The following is a 22,085-nucleotide window of genomic DNA, read 5'->3' as shown; positions in this document are numbered from 1 at the left end:
TTGCACTGAATCTGTAAATTGCCTTGGGTAGTACAGTCATTTTAGCAATACTAATTCTTCCAATCCATGAACATGGTATATCTTTCCATCTGTTTGTGTCCTCTTCAATTTCTTTCATTAGGGTCTTAGCGTTTACGAAGTACAGGTCTTTTACCTCTTTAGTTGGACTTATTCCTAGGTATTTTATTCTTTTTGATGTGATTGTAAATGGAATTGTTTTCTTACTTTTTCTTTCTGATAGTGTGTTGTTAGTACACAGAAATGCAACCAGCTTCTGTATATTAATTTTGTATCCTGCAACTTTACCGAGCTCATTGATGAGTTCCAGGAGAACCCTCTCGTTTTATACATGAGTGGCCCCCCCCAAGAAGGGCCTTACCTAGGGTTGCACATTTGTATGATTGTACAAGTGTCCAGTGTCTGAATGTTTCCCAGTTGAAATGCTCCTCAACCCCTGGAAGGTTGTCTGATCCCTGTATTTCCTTCTATTGTACGTCTCTCACATGCTGCTCTTGTCCTGATCTTTCCCCTCTCCCAGCATGGCAGACAGTTAGGAGTCCAAAGCAGATGTGGGCAGGAGTATAAGAAAATTGTCAGAGGCTCCTGCCAGAACTCAGATGCTCAAGAAGCTGCTGCTATTTAGAGGGCACAGTCCTGATGTAAAGGGATGGATGCTGTTTTCAGAGAAATGCTGATTTATTTCCCCCTTTGCATGAAATGTCAGAACTTGTCTTTCCTCTATGCTGACTCACCAGCAGCCTCAGGAAAGGGAAACCCAGGCCGCCTCCTCCACACCATCTTAACTGAGCCATTCCCCAAAAAGCCAGACAGACTTGTTCAGGTTTCCCAAAACTTACAGCGTGGCTCCCTGCACACCTCACACTTCTGGCACTTCCCTAAGCAGAGCCAGTTTCCCTTTAATGTGGATAATGTCTCTACCTCTCATCAGTTTCCAAATGGTCTGTGCTCACCACCCGGCTTCACTGCAGCAGGATTTGAGTTCTGCATTCAAATGTGGCCGAAATCACCATGCTCACATTCCTGCCTGTTGCTCTGACTGAGCCCAGAGGTGCTTTGTTGGAGGGGAACTGTTGATAACAGCCGTTCCGCAGGAGATGGGTGACTAGGAGCTCGGAGGACATCAGCAGCTGCCTCGTCTCCTCCCTGGGTCCCCAGCTTGGGATTGCTGGTCCCTTTTTTCTTTTTCGTATGTTTTCCTTATGACCAAATTCACAGAAGGGAAATAGGTCCTTGGTGCTTTGTTGAGGGCAGGTTTTGGGGTGTTCATTTGAATTAGAAAGTCTAATTGAGGGCCAGCTACTGTACAGGGAAAACAGGTGTCTCCCGGTCATGAGGGGTTTGTGTTGGGAAACACAGGCATGCACGCACACACACACCACCTTATTCATCTTGTTAGCAAGGTGCTTCACTGCACTGTAGCCATCTTTGCCCGGTAAACGACTCCGTAAGGAAGCTTTTAATGTCCACGCAGAAGTCACTTGGACCAGAAATCAAGAGGCCTGTGTCCTGGTCCCAGCTTTTTTATTAGCAGCATCTCCACTCTGTAGGCCTTGAGGTCCCAACCTATAACACAGGAGGTGGGGGTGGGGACAGTGGACCAGGTAGTGTCGAAGCTCTCTTCTAGTCCTAAAAGCCCAGGAATCCTATGAACAGGTCAGATAGTAGAGGACTCCAAGATGAAGGGAAGGAGGGAGTGAGAGAGGGATTGGGCAGGAGGGGAGGTTGGGAGGGAAGATGAGATTATATTCAGAACAAGAGCAGGATGCTTCAGAGAGGCTGGAGGCCCACATCCGCTTTGCAGGCCGCTGCAATATCACATGCTGTAGTAGTTTGGGGTATCTGGAGCCTAGTTGTGGGATGGGAGGAGTCAGTGTTTATTCCCTTTAGTCATCCCACGGGGCTGGGATCTAGGACGTCAAAGGCTGCACACAGTGGGGGCAGCTGGTACGTTCTGAGCTGAGAAGTCTGAGCTCTGAGGGAAGCACAGGATGGACTTGAAGGCATCGCTCTGCATTTCCTGTCTGGGGCTTGTTTATCAGCAACTACCGAGCATGCAGCTTTTCCCATGTGTCAGTGCTAGAGAAATGGAGGGCAAATGCCTTCCTTTTCATGGATTTCATGTTCTAATGGGAGGGAGTGTCCACATCCATTGAACATGTATTGAACCCTTAGTTCTTACTTCATCAGCTATTTATTGTGTACCTACTATGTGCCAGGTGCTACGAATACAGCACCGAGGAATGAATAGTCTCCTAATCCCATGCCCACCCCATGGCACTTCTGCAGGGAGATTGACAGGTGAAGACTGTGGCAGGTTAAAAATATGGCAGCACCTTGAGGGTGGGGGTCAGGGTGCAGATGATCCAGATCTGAAGATGGAGGAAGGCTTCCCAGAAGAGGTGATACCTACATAGAGATCTGCGGGGTGAGTAGAAGTTAGCCAGGCCAAGAGGCAAGGGCCAGTGCTCCCAGAGAGAAAGAAGTATTTTCGTATGGCTGTGGGCTCTGCCCTGTTAAGTTATTTCTTTCCAGCCAGAGTTCACAGTCTAGTGGAAGACAGTAGCCCTAATGTGAGACAGGATCCCATAGAAGAGGGACACGTGTAGCACCGAAGTGTGCAGAGGAGGGAAGAAGGGAGGGAGTCCCGGCTAGGGGAGCAGCAAATGTGGGCTAAGCCTCAAAGGATAGATGGATAGGAATAGAAAATGCCAAGGGGTGGAGGTAGACCAGTCTTCAGGGGCCTTGGCAGGCAAATCTCAGTGAAAAGAGTGTGAGGCTCATACACTGTGGGGGGTAGAGACAGAAGGGTAAGGTAGAGCCAGAGCTAGAAGCTTGGTCTTGATTTGGGAAGGAAATGGGGCCCCAATAAGGGCTTCTTAGCAGAGGAGTAGATGTTTAGGTTGGAAGTGTGTTACCTGAATCTGGGGAGAGAAGGGATTAATATCGGGAGCATGGTAGTCCTGTGATTTACTGACAATAAATCATAGTTCAGAGGAAAGAAAATGTCCTGTCTACAATTCCCTGACCCCAAAGGTAAAAAAAGCTATTTTCTAGTCCTTAATTTGCCAGTAACAAATCTACCATATTCCACTTGCTCACAGCTGTTTTCCCCATTCCTAAAACAATGTATAATACATAGTAGCGTACAGTAAACATTGTGGAATAATGATATTGTGGGGAATTATGAGTCACTGTTAGTTTTGAACCAATTGTCCTTTACAGTCTCTGAGAATGACATTGTATCCCATTTAGAAAATTATTTTTCATAATCCTCCTCAAAGTTGTTATGATTTTCACGTAAAAGAATATCTTTTTAAGCAGTTTATGTTCAAGTTATTTTGGAAATACTAAAAGCATTTTATATCCGCATTACTTATAGAGGAGGTTCAGAGTTCCCAGTGTCGGTTATAAAAATTCATCTGCTTCTTCCACTCCGAACCTCTCCAAATGCGTTGTCACATTGGAGTAGTTAAAACAAATGTAAATGGAGTCTGTTCTGTGTCTGTCATCTCATGTTCTCTTTTGTGTGGACAACACTGACACTTTACATATTGAGTCAGTAAGATTGTTTTCTTCCCCAAACTTCAATTCATAATGTACTGTAAAATATATCAAAATGATATTGTTTGCCTAGCTCTCGGCATAGTTAATTCCAGACTAGGTCATTTTGACACATGGAAAACATTTCTGCTAAATCCCTCGTGCCTGGGATGTAACTAATGCTAGGCAGAGGTGCAGTTCCACAGTGAATTTGCAGGATTGCTCTTTGCTTTCAGGGATCCAGTGTGGCTTCATTCACTCACTACATTGAGGGAAAATAGCAAATTATAGATGTTGCTTTTTGCAGGAAATGTAAAAACACAGTTATTCTGATAATTTCCTTATACAGTGAACTTTAAAGAACTTCCTCTTTTCATTGTCTTCTTAGAAGGGGAAACGTTCTCATGATAAATAAACACAAAGAGATGGGTGGATTTTTTCCCAGTAAACAGGCATACGGTAATTTCCCACCGTAGAACCATATTGTTGCTGTACATGGATGTTTTTCTAAAACACTGGCTTTTATTTCCAGTATGTATATATTTAAGGCTAATCGCTTCTTTGTTGGTGAAAGCTATAATTTCATGAGGAATGAAGGCGGGATAAATATCACTTGGAGCAACATTTCATGCTCTTCCAAGCTGAGCTTACAATACGCTTTGAGTTTTGTGCTCGGGTTGTTGTCTGGTGCATATATTGAATTCTTGGGTTAAGCCAACTAGTTTGCATATTTTAGATCTTCCAGTATAAGTAATTATTCCACTAGTAGTTACTTTCTTTTCTTTACTAAACCTTTTATTTTGGAGTAATTTTAGATTTACAGAAAAAATGGCAGTGATAGTACAGAGTTTCCGTATACCCCTCACCCGTTTTCCCCTAATGTTAACATCTTATGTAAGCGTGGCACATCTGTCAAAACTAAGGAATTAGCATTGGTACATTACTCTTAACTATAGTTTTATTCAGATTTCACTAGCTTTTCCATTAATGATCTTACTCTATTCCAGGATTCAGTCTAGAATCCCACATTTTATTTAGTCTGTGTTCATTTTTTTATAATTAAGTTTTTCAAGAAGGTCATAGACCATAAGAATTTCATTTGCAAGAATAATATTTTAAGCATATGGCACTTTCCTGATAGTGTTTGACTAATGAGTTTCTAAAATATCTTTGCAGAGATTGCCTTACAACAGGTTTCCATGTTCTTCCGATCAGAACCAAAGTGGGAGGTGGTGGAACCATTGAAAGACATAGGTGAGAAACTGCCATGCCCATTTTGTTAAGAAAGATCAGAGAACTGGGTTCTTTGTCATGCTTTCTTATGAGTATCCCAAGAAAGTTTTTATGCAGGTGAAATGCATAAGAAATGCAGGTGATTTCTTTTTCTTTTTGCCTCCGTACGGTTTTAGGATGCAGTCCTTAACTTTTATTACTTAATGAATCTTGGTTAAAGCTCCATCTGAAGATTTGGATGGTAGTAACTAATAGTTTCAGAACCATCATTCATTCTTGTTTTACCTTTTTCACTAAATCTAAACTGAAGTGCTGTTTTCCCTTTTCCATGAGTAGAGTAATTTCTTTGCTTTTTTTTTTTTTAGTTCAGCTTTTACCATGTCACTATTACCAGATAGTTTTTTAATGGTGCCTATATAGCTATGAATAATATTTCCAAAATTAATTTTTATTAATTACTTGGTCACCAAAACATATCGGTGTAAAATCATGTAGCTATAAACACATCTCTGCTTTTATGACAGGTTGGAGGATAAGGAAGAAATATTTCTTGATGAAGATTAAAAATCAGCCAAAGGAGCGGCTAGTGTTAAGCTGGGTAAGCTGTAGCTTTTTTTGCTTCAGGCTCATTTCAAGGACTTCAGATGGGTTTATGAAAGCAGATATTGACAAGAGAATTACAAAATTGTATTGTGCTCCTGAGTGATGTAAAGGCCTCCTTAGTCACACATCAAAGGAGAGTCATTTTAAGTCACTTTTTTATGCATTTGGTAGTATCGATGTGATTATGTTTGATCAACTAGTAAACATTTGGAAAAAATACAAACAGTTTAAAATAGTTCTCTGTAACCTCTTTAGGGTTGACAGTTGGGCAGTTTGTTTTAAAGAAGATACTTGGGTAATACTTTGTTTTATCTATCACTTTGAGAGTTCTAGTGATACACTTGATTAATGGAATTAGGTAAGATTACAGTTAAGTCCTAGTATTTGTATGTTTATATGCTGTCTCTCCAAAAAGGCAGTGAGACAGCAAGAAGTAATGTGGTTTTCATCTTTGGTTTACAGTTAGATATTTGGACAGATTAAAAAAAAGGGAAAGACTCGGGAAGTCCCTGGCGGTCCAGTGGTTAGGACTCCCACACTTCCGTTGCAGGGGGCACAGGCTCAATCCCTGGTCGGGGAACTAAGATCCTGCAAGACATGTGGCGCTGCCAAAAAAAAAAAAAAAGAAAAAAAGGAAAGACTTAAAAGGAGTTTTTCTTTTGATGACCAAGACAGCACCCTGATATTTCTTCCCATGTTTGCAGGCTGACCTTGGTCCTGACAAGTATCTGTCAGATAAAGATTTTCAGTGTCTAATCAAACTTCTGCCATCCTGTTTGGTGAGTACAAGTCCTTCTGTTATTCTTGGTGCTGATGAGAGATTCACAGTGTTTTCTCATGAGTGACCATGGACAGAAGAGCCGGAAATAGTCTCTAGGCTTGAGAATGGAGAGGTACAGTGGATTTCATTTCAGACTGAGAGAGCTCGGGGCTACTCCCATAGATCAGAGGCCATTTAAATGACATTCATGACCTCTAGACAATCCATGACACATGTGGTAATGTAAATGTAGTTTTTGTGTTTTAAGCAAATACCAGAAGAGGAAAGCAGCCACTTCTCTGAGCTTCTTGTTCTTGGTAAGGACGTTTGTATCAGTGAATTGAAAGAGCTCTTTCCAGCCTGAGAAAACAGAACTGATACAGTTTTAGGTAAACTGCATGAAGAATTCTAATCGAAGGCTTTCAGTGGAAAGAATGTCATAAGTGTATTTCAAAATATATGCAGAAATTTTTAAGGAAAAGAGTAATCTGGCCAGAAAATTGAGTTAGTGTTGATGTTCTTTATCTGTTTTATGCATGAGGTTGTGGGACCCTTGAATGAGCACAATTAATCTGACCTGTCCAGTTGGGTTGGCAAGTTCATTCTTCTTTTTTTTTTAAGTTTTTTTTTTTTTTGGCTGTGTTGGGTCTTCATTGCTGCACACGGGCTTTCTCTAGTTGTGGCGAGTGGGGTCTGCCCTTCATTGCAGTGCGCAGGCTTCTCATTGTGGTGGCTTCTCGTGTTGCGGACCGTGGGCTCTAGACATGAGGGCTTCAGTAGTTGTGGCATGTGGGCTCAGTAGTTGCGGCATGCGGGCTCTAGGGTGCACAGGCTTCAGTAGTTGCAGCTCAAGGGCTGTAGAGCACAGGCTCAGTAGTTGTGGTGCACGGGCTTCGTTGCTCCGTGGCATGTGGGATCTTCCCGGACCCAGGCATCAAACCTGTGTGCCCTGCATTGGCAGGGGGATTCTTAACCACTGCGCCACGTGGGAAGTCCTGGCAAGTTCATTCTTGAAGATAGAGTGTCTTGTCAGGCTAGCAAAACCAAGCTTTTAATGAGGTGTGATGCCTGGCCAAAAAACAAATGCTGTGGTCTTTGAGTTTGATTAGTTGTGTCACACAGGCTGTGAGCACCTAATTCTAAATTTCTTGGAATGGATGTGCTTTTTAAAAAGAAGATAGTGCAGGACTTCTCTGGTGGTCCAGTGGTTAAGACTCCGCACTTCCGCTGCAGGGGGCATGGGTTCAGTCCCCGGTTGGGGGAACTAAGATCCTGCATGCCATGTGGCATGGTGAAAACAAACAAACAAACAAAAGTAAATAAATAAAAAGATGGTGCATATTAATTACAGAAACTCAGAAAACACAGATAAGCAAAATAAAACTTGCCCATAATTCCAACCAACCAGAAGTATGAACCAAAATGTCCAGTTGTTACTTTTCTAGAATTTTATATGATTATATTTGAAAAATTATATAGATGTTGTTTTAAAACCTGATTTTTTGTTGTTGTTAATGGTATACCATGAACATCTTTTATTGTTAATAAATATAGTATAATATCATTATTACTGGCCGCGTTAGAATTATCCTTGGCTCCACCTCAATTCACTCAGCTAATCTATTAGACACTTGGATCACTTCTAGTTTTTTGCTCTTATTAAAAAAAAAAAAAGCCATAGTGAACAATTTTGGCTAAACATTTGTACCCTTCCTTAATTATTTTTATAAGATAAATAGCTAGAATTAATAAGTAATTGAAGGAGATTTTTTGAGACTATATAAATAGCCTGTTTTTTATCAAATCCACTGGTTTTAGCATTCATAGAGATTTTCTAATTCCATCATTCCTCTTCTATTTATTAGTTGGCATTCTACTGTAAGGAATAGCTTCCTCTTCTCTCTTCTTTGTCTATTTAAATCAATATGGACTCAAGGACTTTTTTTTTTTTTTTTTTTTCAAGGACTTTTATTGTATTCATTGGGTTTCATTTTGAGGTGATGAAAATGTTCTAAAATTAGATTTTGTGATAGTTGCACAGTTCTGAGTGTACTGAAAACCATTGAGTTCACTTTATAATGGGATGTGAATTATATTTAATAAAGCCATTAAAATATCAGCAGCAGTCGCTTCGCTGTGATAATCAGGAGAAACTTCATGATTAATTTACTATATTTCACTGGGCACACCCTTCCATCCCCTGACGCACTCAGTCCCTGCTCATCAAGTCCTTGCACAGCCCAGCTCCCAAGGGTTTAAATGCTCATGGTACTCCTTTGAGCTAATGGACACTGTAATACCTGAAGCCAGTTGGTCCATGTAACCAAAATTCCAGGTCACGTGAGGACTTTTCTTTCAGTCATTAAACAATTTGTCTTACTCCCCACCCCGCTTTGTCGACATCCATTGCACACTCCAGTAGAGGGACAGGAAGATTCATGCTAGCTGCCCTGGAAAAGGGCCATAATGCCGAAAGAAGGCTGCTGTTGCTTGTTTCCTGGCTGTTAAACTCCCAGGCTTGTCACTAAACAGCAGTGTGAAATGTTAGGCAAAGCTGTGAGTGAAGACACATTTATCCTTGTTCCCACTTGCTGTTCTAGGATTTGGCTGTATTTCTTACCAATTTACAGAGGCAGAATATTAAAACCACTGTTCCAAAAATGCAGACTTTCTCTCTCTTGCACCACACTTTTGTCTGAACTGTGAGACTACTCGTACCAAAGCAGGCACCTTCACTTGGAGAGCTTAGCTCATCATTTATCCACTTCCTTTTGTCACTATAGTTTACCTTCCTTCTCTCATCTAAAAAATGAATTACTAGTTGGCCATCTAATAACTTGAAAATGCCACGTGTTCCGGGAATATTCTGCATTTATGTGCAATTAAACTATCGAGCTGGTACTTGACTCTGCATAACCAGATCCTGGATCTAAAAGGAGTGTAGATGCTGATGCAGATAAACGTGAATTTCTTTTTTGTTTTGGCAGCACCCTTACATCTATCGTGTTACCTTTGCCACAGCTAACGAATCCTCAGCATTGCTAATTAGAATGTTTAATGAAAAAGGAACTTTGAAGGACCTGATCTACAAGGTACTTGTGGTGCAAATTCATGGTCATAAAGAAGTTCTCAAGTCCCTTAAGAACCTGTTATTCATACTTGATCCCTAGGCTTCCAGAAGCTAGGCCCTGAGGATTTAATTTTAATTTTATTTGGAATTAATTTTTATCTTAGCAATAGAAACTACCCAATTTGGCTAAAGAGCATTCCTTTCTCCACATGAGGGAAGGTTGAACATTACATGATTATATCCATTACATTGTAGGCTGCTCTTAGGTCCGTTTTAAAGTTTATGACTTTGACTTAACAAAGCAATGTTGAACTATCTCAATAAAGCTGTAAAAAAATTTTAAAAAAATACTGAGAAGCTTTACAAACTCATAGAAAAAGAGGTCAGATTTGTGGTCCCCAGAGGTGGGGAGGGGGGTGGTGAGGGGGAAGTGGAAGAAGGCTGTCAAAAGGTATAAACTCACAGCTGTAAGATAAGTAATATAAATAAGTACTAGAGATGTAGTATACAACATGATAACTGTAATTAACACTTCTGTATGTTAAAAAAAAAAAAGCAATACTGAAGAATTCTAACAGTATACAAGACTTCGGTGTCTTCACTGGACTAGAGAAAGGCTGGAACCCAGGTCAGCCTCTTTCTATTAACTGTGCAGACTGCTGTATTTAAGAGCCCACATCCTGCCAGCTGGACTCATCTGGTGTCCCCCAGCCTCTTAGCGTCCTGCCTGTTCAGGGAGGCCGTGTGTAGAATTCAACCAGTCTCCTGCCTTCTTATGTGCTCTTTGTTCCTTTCCAAAGGCAAAACCAAAAGACCCATTCCTAAGGAAGTACTGCAACCCTAAGAAGATTCAAGGCCTTGAACTTCAGCAAATAAAAACATATGGGCGGCAAATATTAGAGGTAAGAGTTATTTAATTTTGGTGTAAGTTGCATTGGAATTTCACCCAGCCTCACCATACTCTTTTGGGAAAGTTCTCAGGCAATATCCAAAGTAGTTTAAGTTGTCTGATGGCTTATAAACTGGAGACATTGTCATATTTTATCCCTAAAAGCAAATATTTGAGACTAAGGCAGTAATTTAGATCAACAAAGTTCCAAAAGCTTAGCTATTGGAAATTCCTAAGTTAGTGTCTGATTTAAGAACTCTATTGTGTAAGTACCAACTTTTGTGTTATTTTCGGTTGATCTTTATCTTGGTGCCAAGATAAGACAGCTATCTTGTTCAGTTTTTTTCTAGGAATCTCCCCAGTGACGAGTTTGGTTTTGTTTCAAAATATATTGACTGAAAAAGCAAAGTTTAACCTGTCTTGTATCTGAATGAGTTGCGGGGTGGAGAATGTGACCTCTACCTAGTTTTTAATAGGTACTAAAGTTTCTCCATGACAAGGGATTCCCTTATGGGCATCTTCATGCTTCCAACGTGATGCTGGAAGGGGACGCTTGCCGGCTGCTGGACCTTGAGAATTCCTTGTTGGGCCTTCCTTCCTTCTACCGATCTTATTTCTCACAATTCAGGAAAATCAATGTAAGTTGCTGAAAGTCATGAAACAGTAGGTTTATATTTAGGTGTAAATTATCCCCATGGCAGGATGCATGATCTGTCACTGTAAGAGATATGCACTAAGCAGTGACAGGTACAGTTGGGCTAGGCATGCCTGTTGGCGCTGTTCTCCCACAGCACTGCTGTTTCTCCAAGAGGCTAGTTGAGGTGGTAGCTGGGACGAGGAGGGCATAGAACCAGTGACTGGAATACCATGGAGGGTAGGACCAAGACCTTTGGTCAGAGCAATGCTTTGTGAGCTTTTACAGAAGTCTTTGGAATTGGGTCATCACTACCAGTTGTGAGTGGGGTTGCCCCTGGGCCATGTTTCCTAGTGGAAGCCCAGGGCAGGAGGCTTGGGATTCACAAAGCCAAAGCAAAGGCCAAATACGCCGCTGCTCTCTTTCCTTCTGCAGACATTGGAGAGTGTGGACGTCCACTGCTTTGGCCACTTACTGTATGAAATGACTTACGGACGACCGCCAGACTCAGTGCCTGTAGACTCCTTCCCTCCTGCACCGTCTATGGCTGTGGGTCAGTATGGGGTGTGGAGGGGGCTTCTGGGCCCTTGTAATGTGCAGAGCTACTCACCCTCTTTCCAGAGTCCAGGGAAGACCCAGAGGAAGTTGCTACGTTCCACAGCCAGAAAGTCTTACTCGTATAAAAGTAATTTGAGTGACTTCCTTAAATGCATTTCCCTGAGAATTCAGATAGCTTGTCTATTTGTCAGGCTACCTGAAACCTCAGGGGACATTTTATAACATGCATTAGAATTTTGGAGGCCAGAGAATGTGAAGAGAAGTATGGCCAGACTGAGTCTCATACAGAAGCAGGAGCCAGGAGCAGGAAAGTTGCAGCCAGTCTTGCGGACTCAGGCAGGTGTCAGGAGTCAGACCAAGGCTGGAGAGAGACCTGCGAGGACAGCCACAGGCTAGACACACGGTAGAGGAGAGCCTGGCAAGCCCAGGGCTAGGAAAGGCAGACAGGAATGCAGATACCTGGCACCAGGATCCAGGAGCTCTTCTAGCATTACTGAGGGGGCTGAAGCGAGTGCGGGGATGGGTGGGCACCTGTAAGAAGAAGGGATGTGGGGACTGATGCAGAGTCATCCGGGGACCCTTTCATCCCCTCCACAGCCAGCTCAGAACTCACTGCCAGAGCAGAGGGAGCGGAGGGCAGGGCAGGTCTTGGACCACTGTGCCTTCCAGGCATGTGGGGCAACCCTCCACCAGTGTTAGTTTTGTATCAAATGAGATGGTTCCAGAGAACAGGCCCCAAGACTTCTTTGGGTTGAGTTTGAACAGAACAGCTGACACTGAACAGTTACCTGCAAGTAGAAAAATCTGGCTGCTTTTGTTTACATCATCCAGGTTGTGGGATGGTGCGATACTAACAGTTGGCATTTCGTGTAATGGTTTTGACTAAAAGCAGGCAAGCAGAGAAATGTCACTCAGGTTCAGAATTTTACTTCTGTGTAGTGTTTACTTCTCTTTTCAGAGAGCAAACATATTTATGGATGATATCTTGAATCCCTCCTCCAGTTATCTCTGGAATATATTTAGCTTTCTGTCAGCATGTGGTTCCTGAACCATTTCTTTTGAGGCGTCAGTAGTGTCAGTGTTGCCAGCATCCCCCTCCCCGGCACGTATGCCATCTGTCTGTGCGTGAAGAGTTTTGACACTGTCCTGATCAGCCCGCAGACAGTTGTTGCAAAGCGGTGTCAAACTTTTCATCACCAAGTGGATTTGCCAGCATGTTCTGTGGAACTAAAATGTGTATCTGTTCATTTCAAGTGGCCGTGTTGGAGTCTACGCTGTCTTGTGAAGCCTGTAAAAATGGCATGCCCACCGTCTCCCGGCTCTTACAGATGCCGTAAGTCAATCCCACACCTTGGCTGTAACCCTCCTAACCGTGTTGACCACTAGCCCAAGTGTCTGGTCCTGGTAGAGACTCAACAGCGTCCCCGCAGAGTCACCGTGACCTGCTTGCTGGTGGTCACTTGCCGCATGATGTCCTGACCTTTCCTTGTGACCTCTCTGCACCACAGCCTGACTGCTGTCTCTTCACATCAATGTCATCTTCACATGTGTCTCTCCCTGTCCATGTTGGCGTTGTATACATGGACTTCCCGCTTGGGAGGTACTGAAGGGGGGCCACCCTGTTTCAGTGCACCGCATGGCCCACGGCTGTGGCTGCTTCGCTAGCCGCTGGCTGGGGAGGTTCTGGCCTTTCGGAGGAGGGCACCGTGGCTCTGGCTTCCCCTGCACTTGTTTGTTCATTTCCTCACTGGGTAACACATATCTAACGTCTGGCGTGTACCAGGCACTGTGCTGGGGCGTAGAGCTCAGGAGACATTCTCCTTTAAACAGGGTTATGAATAGTCAACTGAGGTGGGTGAAATAGTGCTTTGGGGCCTTTCCTTTAGGTATGTTTTCTATTCCTTCATGGAAAGGCAGCAGGGTGGTTAAGAAGCATGTGTCTGAGGTTAGACAGACCTGGGGGTGGGCCCAGCCTTACCACTTCTACCTGGGTGACCTTGGGCAGGTTTCCTAACCTCTGGAAGCTGAGTTTCCCCGTCTGTAAGTGGGGACAATAATAGCCCCCACCTCAGAGGGCTGTTGGGAGGATTTATTGCAATGATTCCTAGTACCGTGCCAGTTACTAAAGCAGAGCTTATTAAATGTTAGTTATGCTTACTATTGATTCAGCTCATACTCTGTGCCTTGCGACTTACCCAGTGCTCTGTAAACAGATGTATTTGGGAAACAATTGTATGGGGAAATAAGGCGGGACAGCTTGAGGTACATACAGCCCGAGGTCAGAGGAGGCGGTGATAACTTCAGATTCCTTGTGTTAGGGAAAGTCTACTCCAGCTCCGGCACAGTCCTAGGCCCTGGGGAGGCTGTGATGGACAGAGCGGCCCAAGCCCCCACCATGTGGATGTGACTTCCTAATGTTTGACTGACACTGGTGCCTCCCTCCCCAAACCAGCCACCATTAATAACAGTGTAAACGTGGAAAAATAGATCTAGTCAGGGAAACAAAACAATTTTCACACACACTTTTAGAACATATGCATTTGTAGTTAGGGAACAGCTTGTATCCATGTTAATTTACTTGGGTTTGTAGTCGCACCCCCTGCTCCAAAGCTCTTACATTTTTCTCCCAATCTTCCAGTTCTAAAGTGAATCCAGATAATTTTTCTTCACTTAAGTCTTTCTACCGTGTGGGCTTCAGCCTTGAGACAGCACTTGGAGAGGTGTGAACTCTGTTCAGTTCAAAACGTGTTGTCTGGAAATAAGTGGACCCTCGGCCTTGAAGGGGAGAGTTCTGTCTCCACCTCCAGGCCGCCCAGGGAGTGCTGTGGGGAAAAGTTAACCCTGTCACTTGTACTTGTGATGTAGTTCCTGTTTTTTAAAAAGGGGAACCATTCAAAGAAAGACTTACTTAGAGCCTTTTGGGCACTGCCCAGACAACCATTTAAATTCTCTGACCTGTTTTAGCCAAAACAGTTCAGAATTCCTCATGCTGTTGTTTTTAATAACACACTTTTGGGCCTCCCTGGTGGCACAGTGGTTGAGAATCCGCCTGCCAATGCAGGGGAGACGGGTTCGAGCCTTGGTCCGGGAGGATCCCTCATGCCGCGGAGCAACTAGGCCCGTGTGCCACAACTGCTGAGCGTGTGCTCTAGAGCCTCCTGTGACCCACAACTATTGAGCCCGCGTGCCACAACTACTGAAGCCCGTGAGCCTAGAGCCCGTGCTCTGCAACAAGAAAAGCCACCGCAATGAGAAGCCCGCGCACCTCAACAAAGAGTAGCCCCTGCTCGCCACAACTAGAGAAAACCCACGCGCAGCAATGAAGACCCAACACAGCAAAAAATAAATAAAATAAATTTATTAAAAAAAATAGCTCCCTTTATAAAAACAAAAAACACACTTTTGAAGAGAGAATTGATATTCTCCCAGAGCTGCTATTTCTTTTTAAGAGAGCATGAGAAACACTACTTTTCTTAGAAGAAAATTATTTTCTCATTGGATTCCAATCAGAACAATTCCTTTTTTACTTACTCTCATGTTTTTATTATATTGAGCTCTAGAATAAATTTTGTCCTCCTCTGGGGCAAAAAAAAAAAAAGGAAAGCCAATTATTCTGTTTAGAAATATCTACTGCATATATTATTTGCAATATGATATAAATACAATAAATAATGTGCAGATTTCTTTTCAAAACGTGAATTAATTCACTATGTAGCGTGAGAAGACTGTCACCCCTCAGTGGGGAAATCAGCTCCCCTACACAGCTGACCCAGTCCCCGTGGAGAGCTCCGAGATGGTGGGGAGTGGCGGTTTCTGGAGGTCACCTTGGGTGGCCCGGAAACTCCTTTGAGTTTGATAAACATGAGATGGTGTATTGGCTCGGGGCCGGGGGATGTTGGGGGGGACTTGATGGGCAAAAAATGTCTCATTCTGCTTTGATCGTGTTCTGGGAGTGCACCTGGTTTAAGAAAGATATTTGTTTGTTTCTTTTCTTTACAGATTATTCAGTGATGTTCTGCTAACTACTTCCGAGAAGCCACAGTTTAAGGTAAAGCAAATTATACCATTTCTTGGTTTGTGACATGAATGTGTACTTGGAAAGTTAGCGCTTTTTTAATCAAAAAAAGAAGGTACAGTATTTATAAGTGTGGACTGGAAAAACGCACACTTAAGAGCGTTCTTATTTGGGGACCTTACTGAGGACAGTAGCCGGGAGACAGCTTCTCAGATAGCTCTAAGGAACTATGAAGAGGCAGGGGAGGGGCCAGGATATATATGAACTTTTTGCTGGAAAAAAACATGTAGTCAAGCATGAAAATATTACTGCTAATCACAGAAGACAGATATCTGAAGTTAATGATTTTAGTGTTTTTCTATGTATGAAAGATGCCAAGAACCTGGGGTCATTGAAATTTTTCCTTAGATAGGCATCTTAACTCCCTAGGGTCCTGTATATCCAAAGCACAGAATGCTTCCTGTTTTTCTCCACCCTGAATTCCCCCCAGCGTGAACCTTCGGGGGCAATTGCAATGGGTTGCAGCTTAATCCTTGTGGAACGGGAATGGCCAGCAGCCTTCTTTATTTTACATAAAGAAAAATTGCAAATAATCTAAATATCCTATAATGAGGGAATAGCTTAATAATTTAAGTACATGTATTGGATTAAATATCTTTTATCTAATAAAAGTAAAATTTATAAAGACATTGTAGTAGCCTGGAAAATGATTATTATTTGGGCTAAGGGAAAAAAACAGGATATAAAATACAGTGTGTAAGAAAAAAATACCTCTGTCTAGAATAAGGACTGGAAGGAAGTATCCTGGGAAGTGGCAGTGTTATGTGGTGTTATACAAAGAGCAGGGGCTTTGGAACAAACGTATGGACGTCAAGGGGGGAAGCGGGGGTGGCATGAGTTAGGAGATTGGGACTGACATGTATACACTAATATGTATAAGATAGATAACTAATGAGAACCTGCTGTATAGCACAGGGAATTCCACTTCGCTGTACAATAGAAACTAACCCAACATTGTAAAACAACTATATCCCAATTTTAAAAAAGGAAGAAAAAAAAAAAGAGCAGGGGCTTTGGAACTCCCCCAAACCAGGTTGATGCCTTGCTTTGCTTTCATGATACCAGCCATTTATCTAAGGCAGGGTTTCTTAGCCCTGACCTTTGACACTTTGGACCAGGTCGCTGTTCTTTGTTGCCGGGGCTCTGCTGTGCGTTGTGGGATGTTGAGCAGCACCCCTGGCCTGTACCCACTAGATACAAGCAGTACTCTCATTCCACCCCACAACTGTGTGACCGTGAAAACTGCTTCCAGATGCAGCCAACTGTCCCCTAGGGAGGGGACGGGGGCAAAATCACCCTCATTTGAGAGCCACTGATATATGGGCAAGGACCTATTCTTTGGGTCTACGTTTACTCGTTGTGTAGAATTGGTGAGTAAAACTTGTCTGTTGTCACTGGACAACTGAGATGATCCCTGAGAACGCCTAGTTCAGGACTGGGCGCTCACTGTTAGCATTGTTTTGGGTAGTGAGATGAAGGGTATTTCTCTTTCTCCTCTCTCTATTCCCCCAAAACCTGTAAAACTCTTACGAAGAAATTACATTTAGGGGGGGAAAAAACAAAAGAAAACCCCAAACAAGGTGGGGTCAGAAGATTTATAGGCAAGGGAGAAGTTTTCCTCTGTCCTGTTTTGCCAGTTAGAGGAGTTCTGACAATAATAGCTTCTTTGGATCTGATGTAGGAAAAAAAAAACTTTTAAATTCATGTCTTTGTTACTGAAACTCTTCAGGAAATGCATTCAGCCTTGTAAATAAATATGCCCTCCTCAACCCTAGTAGTCCAGCCCAGGGGTTATCATCAGCCCTTGTTCTTCCTCCAAGCCAGAGAGCCTGCAGCAAAGACACTGTGATCTTAAAAACCAGTGTATGTCTGTTTTCTTTCTGGAAAGATACACGAGAGACTGGCGATGTTGGTTGCCTCCATGGTGGGGGACTAGGTGGGATGTTTTTTACTGTGGATATACCCTTTTTATGCCTTCTGAGTTTTGAACCATATCACTGTGTATTACCTACTCAAAACTTTTTTAAACTTAAAATTTTTTTTTAATATTCATTTAATTTATTTATTTGGTTTTGCCTGCGTCGGATCTTAGTTGTGGCATGCAGGCTCTTCGTTGTGGCGCGCAGCCTCTTCGTTGTGGCGTGCAGGCTTCTCTCTAGTTGTGGCACACAGGTTCCAGAGCGCATGGGCTCTGTAGTTTGTGGCACGCAGGCTCTCTAGTTGAGGCACGCGGGCTCAGTAGTTGCCCCGCAGCACGTGGGGTGGTAGTTCCCCGACCAGGGATCGAACCTGCATCCTCTGCACTGGAAGGCAAATTAACCACTGGACCACCAGTGAAGTTCCCTAAACTTAAATTTTTAGAAGAATAATAGAGACAAAAAGTTGAACATGGTCTGGGTGTCTGTTTTCTAGGCCTGAACTCCTCATGGTTTGAAAAACTAATAAATTAAGAAATGACAAGCTCAGAACCACACTAAGCTTTTGTTAATAGCATCTTCCAGTAGGAAAAAACTTAATCTTGTGAAATTCAGAAAATAAGTCTTAAGAAAGAAAGGAAGGAAGGGAGGGAGGGAGGGAGGGAGGAAATAAGTCTTTCACAGAGAAAATCCCTCTGAAGTTATAGAATATTATAATTACTTGAATTTGTTTGTGTGTGTTCCAACAAGCTTTATATATTTTTTTGTTTTTAGTTATGATAAAAACATCATGTAAAAATGTATCCTCTTAGCCATTTTTAAGTGTACAGCTCAGTGGTGTGAAGTGTATTCACATTGTCGTGTAACAGATCTCTGGAACTTTTTCATCTTGCAAACCGAAACTCGAGAACCACCTTAAGTACAACTCCCAATTTTTCCACCCCCAGCCCTTTGGCAAACACATTTTACCTTTTAGATATCTCATATAAGTGGAATCATACAGGATTTGTCCTTTTGTGACAGGCTTATCTCACCCAGTGTAATGTCCTCAAGGTTCATCCATGTTATAAGCATATGACAGTATTTCTTTCCTTTTTAAGGCCGAATAATATTCCCCTGTGTGTATATACCACATTTTATTTATCCATTCATCTATCGATGGACATGTGGGTTTCTTCCATCCCTTGGCTATTGTGAATAATGCTTCAATGAACATGGGGCATGCTTTGATATCCTGCTTTCAGTTCTTTGGGATATATACCCAGAAGCAGGATTGCTGGATCATATGGTAATTCTATTTTTAGATTTTTTTGAGGAACTTCTATGCTGTTTTCCATAGCTGCTGTGCCATTTTACATTCCCACCATTAGTGTACAATTTTTTCCATCCTCACCAACATTTGTTATTTTCTGTTTTTTTGATAGTTACCATCCTAATATGTGAGGTTATATCTCATTGTGGTTTTGGTTTGCATTTCTGTCATGATTGGAGCTATTGATCATCTTTCCATATGCTTGTTGGCCATTTGTGTATCTTCATTGGAGAAGTGTCTGTTTAGGTCCTTTGCCATTTTTTCCTTTGATTTCTGCTCTTTATTTATTTTTTTTCTGGTTTATTGTGGCATAATCCATTTTTGGTGACAAGTCCATTTTTTAATTGATTATTTATGTTTTTGTTTTCGAGTTGTAGGAGTTCTTTATATATGCTGGATATTAACCCCTTAACAGATGTATGATTTCCATTTATTTTCTCCTATTCCGTAGGTTGCCTTTTCACTCTGTTGATTGTTTCCTTTGATGTTTAGAAGTTTTAAGCTTGATTTAAGCTTGATGCAGTCACATTTGTCTATTTTGGCTTTTGTTGCCTGTGCTTTTGGTATCCTGTCCAAGAAATTATTGCCAAATCCATTATCACAAAGCTTTCTCCCTATGTTTTCTTCTAAGAGTTTTATGCTTTTAGGTCTTAGGTTTAGGTCTTTAATCCAATTTTGAGTTAATTTTTGCATACAGTGTAAGGTAGGGGTCCAGCTTCATTCTTTTGCATGTAGATATCCAGTTCTACCAGCACCATTTATTGAAGAAACTGTCCTTTTCCCACTGTGTGCTTTTGGCATGAGGGTTAATTTCTGGGCTCTCTGTTGGTTCCATTGGTCTGTGTGTCTGTCTTTATTGCCAGTATCACACTGTTTTCTGTAGCTTTGTAACACATTTTGAAATCAGGGAGCGTGAGGCCTCCAGTTTCCATCTTCTTTTTCAGGATTGTTTTGGTAATTTGGGGTTCCTTGAGAATAACTTGAAATACTTGAAACATACATCATGCTTATTTATGTGTTAGTTTTATATATTTATTGCTAAAACATGCTAATGAGGTGAGTGTGTTTGGGGATACCAGAAGTGGCCAGGATAGGAGTCAAGTGGACAGCTTGTAACTGATTTCATTCCAGGTGTCCTCTTCCTTGACTAGCAACTGTTTTTTATTCAAACTGGGACTTGAGAGACTCTCCAGCTGTTTTACTCAGTAGATTATGTACTTTCTCTTCTTTCAGATCCCCACAAAGTTAAAAGAGGCATTGAGAATTGCCAAAGAATGTATAGAAAAGAGGCTAATTGAAGAACAGAAACAGGTAAATTGCTAATAGTTCCTCATTGCCTTTTGATCTTTTAGTGTCCCCATCCTCTGCTGTGGTGATCACAGTGATTTACTTGTAACTGAGTGTTCATTCCATAAACAGTTCTTGCATACTTGCTCTGGACCAGGCTCCATGTTCAGTGCTACAAGACAGCTGAGTACTTCACAGTCCTACCCTCAAGGACCTCAGCCTGTGGGGAAAACAAACATGTCCACAAAGAGCAGTCCTCCTTTATGATCAGGGAAGACTGGGTGGTGGTGGGGCACACATGCTTCATGCTCTAAAGGTGCTGGGGACCACTCTCATTTTCCATAAGAGAGAGAAAGGCAGGAAGGAACTCGGGGAGAGAGAAAGGTCTTCATCTGCTGGCACACTCTTCTCCCAGACATCCAGACCCAAGCTTGGAGGCAGACAGGCTGAGCAAGGAAAGATTTTTCATCCAAATGATTTGATTTGGCAAAACATGTTAGAGATTTTCATTAGTGTAGGATATGCTTACAGTTGTGGTGAATTGTGGTCTCTTAAAGATCCACCAGCATCGAAGACTGACAAGAGCTCAGTCTCACCATGGATCCGAAGAAGAAAGAAAAAAGAGGAAGATCTTAGCTCGAAAGGTAAGTCCGGTGTCTCTCTGAATTCTTTCTTGCGAATTCCTGACTAGATGTGAAAAAAGTTCTAGGTTAATGGTGCCCATTTAGTTAATGACAGATTCTGTGCTTTATCTCCATGAAAGCTAAAACCATTTCCAGATGACTGGTTTGCAGCTTCTGAAAGAAAAGCCATATAATATCAGCAGAGAAATGGACCATAGAGTTTCCTGGCTTGCTGGGCTGATTATGGCCTTAATGTAATTGCGGGAAATGACTGGCCTGAGAGAGTGAACTCAGCATTCTTGGTTTTATTTCTCCCTTTAGTTTTGGCTTGTGGCTTCTTCACTGTGTTCAGTTATGAGACCAAATATGACTTTGTGTGTAGCTAGTCTAACTATGCCTGGAAAATGTTTTTATTCTGGTATGTTTATTCTTCGCTTTTCCCCCTCTATTTTTTATTTTTAAAGAAGTCAAAACGATCTGCTGTTGAAAATAGTGAAGAGCATTCAGCAAAATACAGCAACTCCAATAATTCAGGTAACTGGTTATAGGTTGCAGTGGGGCCAGGCCAATAATTCAGGTAACTGGTTATAGGTTGTAGTGGGGCCAGGCCAATAATTCAGGTAACTGGTTATAGGTTGTAGTGGGGCCAGGCCAATAATTCAGGTAACTGGTTATAGGTTGTAGTGGGGCCCAGGTCCCAAAGGTTAGGACCAGGAGTCAAGGGTTCTTGGGTCCTCCTGGGCAGTGTGGTGACCAGTGCAGAGGACAAAAGAACTCTGTCCCCAGGGAAGGATTGCCACAGCATTCGGAGGCTCACAGGACTCAAGTGCTAGAAGGCACCTCAGCGCTTACTGGGTAACCAGCCTCCTCACTGATGGCAGCATCAGCCCTGGAAGAAAAACCCACCCAACTTACAGTGCAAGGCCTCCTGTTTATCAGCAGAGCCTGTAGGAACTGAAATGGCCGTAAATCCCGCCCTCTGCTTGGTGCCCACGTGGCAGAAGGATATGCCCTCCTGCATCAAGGAGAGGCCTCTATAGTGTGTGGGGATCGCAAAAAGCCACATTCCAGGAGGGCCAAGATGGCACAGAGTGCAGTGTCATGAGTTAGCCATCCTTGCTATCACTCCTGGATGCCCCTTGCCCAGCCCTGCTGGCTTTGGGGCTTAATGTCCCCATCTTTGGAAATCAGATCAAGTGATCCCTTGGGACCTTCTAGTTCTTCTGCCTTATGGTCTGTGAAGTAGAGTTCCACACAGAGAAGGGAAGGTTTCATCCTAACGGGCAGCTTTGGTTTAGCCCTGGAGGGCCAAAGGAAGGGGAGGGTTTTTTTAGGTTGAGGGATAGCTGCATATACTTCCAGGCGGGATAAGGACCAAGTAGAGACGGAGAAGTTGAAGATACAAAAGAGAGAGTGATTGTTGGGGGGAGTGAGGGGGCTGGGGGTCAAAGGGTTAGCATCAAGTGCCCAGCTGTCAGTCTCAGCCTTGGAGGAAACCCATCCATCCCTTCGTGGTGTCAGGAGCCAGGAGGGGTAGGTGAAGAGTTAGAGGTGTTTAAAAGTG

At 42.7% G+C, this 22,085-nt stretch overlaps 1 protein-coding gene across 17 annotated transcripts in view; it reads left to right on the top strand.

The window, feature by feature from the left end:
- Positions 1–22,085, top strand: part of PXK (PX domain containing serine/threonine kinase like) — a 75,556-nt gene that overhangs the window by 39,509 nt on the left and 13,962 nt on the right. For 16 of the 17 annotated variants that reach the window (XM_012532383.3, XM_012532380.3, XM_004267962.4 and 13 more), the window contains 12 exons: positions 4,738–4,815; positions 5,319–5,392; positions 6,102–6,176; positions 9,145–9,249; positions 10,028–10,129; positions 10,593–10,754; positions 11,186–11,303; positions 12,563–12,641; positions 15,308–15,356; positions 19,845–19,922; positions 20,456–20,542; positions 20,986–21,055. In XM_012532383.3, the coding sequence (XP_012387837.1) occupies positions 4,738–4,815; positions 5,319–5,392; positions 6,102–6,176; positions 9,145–9,249; positions 10,028–10,129; positions 10,593–10,754; positions 11,186–11,303; positions 12,563–12,641; positions 15,308–15,356; positions 19,845–19,922; positions 20,456–20,542; positions 20,986–21,055 (1,077 nt within the window). The remainder of the gene's footprint in view (positions 1–4,737; positions 4,816–5,318; positions 5,393–6,101; positions 6,177–9,144; positions 9,250–10,027; positions 10,130–10,592; positions 10,755–11,185; positions 11,304–12,562; positions 12,642–15,307; positions 15,357–19,844; positions 19,923–20,455; positions 20,543–20,985; positions 21,056–22,085) is intronic. The other variant, XM_049715353.1, reaches the window with a different exon arrangement.

This window comes from Orcinus orca, chromosome 10, assembly GCF_937001465.1.
Source record: "Orcinus orca chromosome 10, mOrcOrc1.1, whole genome shotgun sequence".
Classification (NCBI taxonomy): Eukaryota; Metazoa; Chordata; class Mammalia; order Artiodactyla; family Delphinidae; genus Orcinus; species Orcinus orca.
Note: the sequence above shows the minus strand (reverse complement) of the source record. Positions and strands in the feature narration are given on the sequence as shown.